The sequence below is a fragment of the Austrofundulus limnaeus genome, unplaced genomic scaffold (assembly GCF_001266775.1).
Source record: "Austrofundulus limnaeus strain Quisiro unplaced genomic scaffold, Austrofundulus_limnaeus-1.0 Scaffold328, whole genome shotgun sequence".
NCBI lineage: Eukaryota > Metazoa > Chordata > Actinopteri > Cyprinodontiformes > Rivulidae > Austrofundulus > Austrofundulus limnaeus.
This window is the reverse complement of record NW_013952730.1, coordinates 559,610-565,203: the sequence shown is the minus strand read 5'-3', so window position 1 is coordinate 565,203 and position 5,594 is coordinate 559,610. Positions and strand designations below refer to the sequence as shown.

At 46.2% G+C, this 5,594-nt stretch overlaps 1 protein-coding gene across 1 annotated transcript in view; it reads right to left on the bottom strand.

The window, feature by feature from the left end:
* The window catches only part of neff1 (neuronal intermediate filament family member 1), a 5,380-nt gene extending 1,449 nt beyond the window's left edge, over nucleotides 1-3,931 (bottom strand). The window contains exons 1-3 of the mRNA XM_014022409.1: nucleotides 2,843-3,931; nucleotides 1,409-1,726; nucleotides 1,077-1,201 (exon numbers count right to left, since the gene is read on the bottom strand). Of these exons, the coding sequence (XP_013877863.1) occupies nucleotides 1,077-1,201; nucleotides 1,409-1,726; nucleotides 2,843-3,769 (1,370 nt within the window). The 5' untranslated portion in view covers nucleotides 3,770-3,931. The remainder of the gene's footprint in view (nucleotides 1-1,076; nucleotides 1,202-1,408; nucleotides 1,727-2,842) is intronic.
* Nucleotides 3,932-5,594: the final 1,663 nt, after the last annotated feature.

The following is a 5,594-nucleotide window of genomic DNA, read 5'->3' as shown; positions in this document are numbered from 1 at the left end:
GTGACGTATGCAGCCGACAAATTCGGCCTTCGGAGGACCCGGCCTGCCGTTTTGGACGCAGCCTTCCTGTCCTTTGCCTGAGATTGGTGATGGTATGTGCAGTTCCATGTTCAAACACTAGAGCTGCTAATGAGTCAAATAGGAAAGTCCAGCCTAAACCATTCTTACAGAATTCTTCTCTTMTTAAGAAAATCTGAACAATCTTGCAGAAAAAGTATTTCACCTGAAAAACAATGGCTGCATTTTCTCATATGCTGTGTGTTTGAGAGCAATTTATCTATGTACAGTAAAAACACATGTAAATGTGCTAAGGTTAATTTACTGTTSAAGCTTTTYATGACATTACATTACAAGTGTTTGAACATGTATACACCTTACCAAAACCAGGGATTTAAATGCAAGGATGCTGAACAAATACTTGGACCCTCTATGAATATTGTGGCCCCTTGATGGGCCCTTGCTCATCAAAGTCCTGTATCCGCCACTGGTGGTGGGCATGGTTCTGTTAAGCCGTGATTTGTCGGATTGACTTGTGTGGGCGTAGTTTGGGTACAGGCAGCTCGGGGAAAGTGTAACAATTCAGATCGCTAATTTTGCATACGGATAATAATGTTAGTCATGACTCGAGAMAAGATGGTACTGGCCACAGGATATTTGAATGCCTTACATGTGGAGGGATGTGTAACAATATGAAACCCACCTGGACAAAGATAGCGATTTTTATATATCAATATTATTAGTCATAACTCAAGATAAGATGGCACTAACCACACACATTTTGAAGTCAAGAAATTACATGTTCACAATATTTTTACTAATTACCATCATACCTTTGAACCCCACAAGTCAATCTGATGATTTACCCAAATTATGCCCACACCCAAGAAACTCCCACTTGCAGAAACCCAGTTCATAAATTGTGCACTTAATCTCTCTTTGCACACTGCAGTAAGTATTTGTTCATGCTTAGTTTTGAACGTTAAACAATCTAAAGTTAAAATTAAACTGAAAATTACATTTGAAAAACTCTAATGATTTGTCATGAATAGAGAKATAATGTTTGTGACAAAACAGACCTGTAAGCAGCGATCTCAATGTCCAGAGCCATCTTGACATTCAGCAGGTCTTGGTATTCACGCAGATGACGGGACATCTCTCCTTTGGTGCTGTGCAGAGCGGCCTCCAGCTGCTGAATGGTGTCCTACACACACAATTACACACTCACACAATTACACACTCCAATAATGAGAAACAGGCTAAATTATCATAGCCTACTCTAACAGGTTTATGCATCTTGCCTGTATAATTTCTTTCTGTTTCAAATCGATTTTTTGTTTCTACTGAACATTGTGTTGCCTCGAGATCTGCCAAACAGCTTAAGTTTGACCTTCTTGTGTCATTCACTTACTTGCATCTCCCCGATCTCGTTGTTGTGGCGATCTTCCATCTCGGCGATCTGCCTCTCCATGGCTTCATTGTGGCTCCTGAGGGCCTCGATCTCCAGGGTGCGGGCCTGCACCTGTCTGCGGTACTCACTCAGCTCCTCCTTGGAGTGCTTGATGGCGTCCTGGTTGCGCGCCGCGGCCTCGGTCACAGTGGCAAACTTGGAGCGGTACCACTCCTCTGCCTGGACCTGGTTCCGGGCTGACAGGTTCTCGTATTGGGCCCGGATGTCCTTCAGGGCCGCGGCCAGGTCCGGTTTGCTCATGTCCATCTCCACTGACACCTGGATGAGAAGAAACATATCCAAAAATCACGAGGAAAGGAAAACTTTTTTGTGTGTTTGCAAACATTTGAAAGTCCTAAAAAGTTTGTTTTTTTTCATGAGAAACTAACTAATCTGACTAAGAATGAGTCTGGCYGATGTGTTCCCAAAACTACCCATTTTCTGTTTTTCACAGCAGCAAACTATTTGTTTGAACATATTTCTCTGTGTGGTWTTAAGATGTAGGAGGTGTGATCTGCTGAGCTTCAGTCCAGGCTGCAGGACTGATGAGTGGACTGCTGACTCAGGAGTTCTGTTGCAGAAAGCTGTGCTGTCAGTACATAGTATTATTCCCTGCAGGTATAACAGAATGACCACCCTGCAACACTGCCTGAATAACTTTAGGCATAGATGTTCAAATGTTCAGTGACAAACAGAAACTGTGGGCACATTTTTTTTCCTTTTCAATAAACCATCTGCAACGCAGTGAGTTCAAAAACTCACCCAGACTTGTCTTTTTGAATTTTGCTGCAATAATTCTTGTATATTTTTAGATAGGATGCTGCAGGGACGTTTATTATCATCAGCCGCACCATCAGCTGCCAGCTGTCCTGTCATTGACCACACCCTGTTAGTGCGCATTTATTCCGTATTTGTCCCCCTGCTGCACCTTCCTTACATTTTTCACCACATCTCGAGTTATTAACTCACTAAAGTCCGGTCAGCCAGCACCTAACTGACATCTAACCTGAAAGCACTTAACTTTTTTCTCACTGTGTCTTRTTGAGGGACACACAGTTATAACATAAAGATAAACACAAGCTTGGCGCGGCAGGTAGGAGGCGCGCGCCTGCTGCTGCAGGGACAGCRCGCGGTGCTGAACTGCAGTGCCATCAATTCTCTGCGCAGCAGTCTGTGGAGGACTCGGAGTCAGAATGACGCATTTAAAAAAAGAAAAAAGTTTTTAGAAGTRCTGAATGTCAGAAATAACACTTCCTGGCTTTAGGGTCGTGACTAGTCGGGTCAAAAATGACTGTTAGGATTAGTTTAACAAACACTGTTTTGGTAAGATGTGTTATGAGGTTAGAAGTTGCAGGAGTGTGTGCAGACGCGTCTGTGCCACGGGCTGCTGTCTACCTGCGTGGCCTGCAGGGACGCCTGCAGCTCTTGCAGCTCCTCCTCGTGAACTTTCCTGAGGAAGGCGAGCTCGTCCAGCAGAGACTCCACTTTYTTCTCCAGCTCCAGGCGCACGAGGGTGGCGTCGTCCACGTCCTTGCGGTAGCCCTTCAGGGCGTTCTCCGCCTCCTCGCGCAGCCTGCTCTCCTCCTCCAGCTTCTCCCGCACGCGCTCCAGCGTCTCGCTCATCTGCACGCAGTCCAGGTGCATCTGGCTCTTCTCGTGCGTCAGCTCCTCGACGCGCGCCCGCAGCTCGCGGATCTCCTGCTCGTAGAGCTCGTGCAGGCGCGAGGGCTCGCTGTGGCGCTGGCGCAGCAGCGTCACCTCCGCCTCCAGCACCTTGTTCTGCTGCTCCAGGTTGTGCACCTTCTCGATGAAGGACACGAAGCGGTCRTTGAGGCCCTGCAGCTGCTCCTTCTCGTTGGTGCGGATGATCTTCAGCTCGTTGGTKACGGCGGTGGACTGGGTCAGGTCCACGTTCGAGTCCGGGATGGAGGAGAAGACGCGGCCGGGCGCCGCGCTCCGGCGGTAGGTGGTGGAGGACACGACGGAGGGGGAGCCATAGGTGCGGTGGCTGCTGCGGTATCCCGCCGGGTGCAGGCGGGACGGGCTGCTGCCCAGACCCACGCGGCCGCTCCGGGGGGCTTCTCCGAAAATCTTCCGGTAGGAGCTGCTGCTGTAAATCTCGCTGGAGTAACTCATGGTTCCTCTGGAGTCCTGGCCTCTGCTGTAGCTACAGGGGAGAGAACAACAAAAAAGTGTGTCTGCGTGGAGTTCGGGAGTGATGGTGGAGTGCGCGTGGAGAGAAGAAGTGGGATGCGARTGATGTCTGGTCAGGACAGGTGCTTTTATAGTCAGAGCGCCGCGGCGCATCATCTGACGCAGCATCAACAGGAGCTGAGGGGAGACCTCCCCCCGGGAGACACGAGTCACTCATGCAGCTCGTCTTTTCCTGTCCTGCACCCCCAAGCAGAAACTCAGCAACTCAARCCCGCCACGTTTTATACTCATGGCTCAGTCAGGAAACTTTTAGATTCAGTCAACAGCTGCTTTTATTGTCCGATTTTACCGAATAAATAAATAAAATCTATTTTTTTAAATCACTTTGTTCAGTTTTTATTTCTTGTCTCGTGTTCCCTCGGCCTCCTCTGTCCATTGTCATTGCATTTTCTTTGCTGGCCCAGCAGAATGCCAAATGAGATCGATGTGCAGAAGTGGCCAGTGTGGGTGCTGCAGTGTGCAGCCAGTCGCCCTCGTTCCCCTCAGAGCCGCATTATGGGATGCATTGTTCCCACTCCTGCACCCTCAGGACAATGTTTCACAGCATGAAGCAGAATGATCAATAAATATAAAACCACTGGTGCTGATCTAAACTTGATGCCCTCAAATAAGTAGAGCTGCACWGTGAGGAAGGAGGATCAGCTGTTTGGGAGCTGGCCTTGGTGCTGATTCAGACGACGGCATGAGGAGAACCACGCCCCAGTGAGGAGAGGACCCCTCCACTCACAGGACTGCAGCCCCTCCACCTCTACAGCTCCAAGGCGCCTCCGGAGCTGTTGAACAGCCTGCCTGTCTGGCCTGCAGCCCAAACAATAAACATCACAGCAGACTGCCGAGAACACAGGAGYCCTGCCCTGAAAGTTAACACAGAATCATTTTCTTAACAAAGCAAAAGTTTACAGCAAAACTGCCCGAGTGTTTACTCTGATTTATCCATCTTTGTAAACGTTTTCACTCTCTCAGTCAGCAACTTAAAATCAATTAACCATGTTGTTGACCTTGGGTCAAAACTGACGCCTGAACATTAAGTCCCTATGAGTTAGAGAGTGAAAGGTTTTGTCTCCATGTTTGTCCCTGTGATGTGTTTGACCTGTCCAGGGTGTACCCCACCACTCACACAGTGACTGCTGGATGTGGGCACCAGGGACCCCCATGACCCTGAAACAAATAAGCATGGAAAATTCAATGGATGGATCTAATATCTTTCACATTGTTTCATTTTAACTGTTCAGTCTATCAAAGCCTTCAGTTTGGAGCAGTGGGTTGTAACTTTTGGTTTCTTGAACTTTTATAGTTCTTTTTAAACACAGTATTAAACTTGTTTTAAATAAAACAATTTCCACAAAATATCAGCTCGCTTTAGTTTCTTCAAAAACACAGTTCTCTTTTTGGAAACTGCTTCAGAGCTGACCTCAGGGCCGCTGTGGCTACATAGTTTACCGTTATTGGTGTATGTGTGTGAATGTGTGTGTGAATGTGTGTGTGAATGTGTGTGTGAATGTGTGTGTGAATGTGTGTGTGAATGTGTGTGTGAATGTGTGTGTGAATGAATGATGCCTGAAATTGTAAAGCATCTTTGACGGTCTTGAAAGTACTATATAAGACTAATACCTTATTAATATTATTGTTTTTATATCTTTTGAATGGGTTCTAAACATTCAAAAACGTCATTATTTTGCAGTTTTTTACATGTCTATTGTCTTTTYATAGAAACATATTTTGTTATAATCAAACATGTTTGTAACTGAAGTGAATGTTATACAGTATAAGCTATTTTAGCTGCATTTCTGATACGTTCAGCTTTTAGCTACTGCTTTGCTATTTTTAGATATTCTTCTGCTTTTTTAGGTTTTAGCTTCAGCGTTGCTAATTTTAGCAATATCTTTGCAGATTTTAGCTTTAATATCTTGTTTTTTTACTGTTCTGCTGCTTT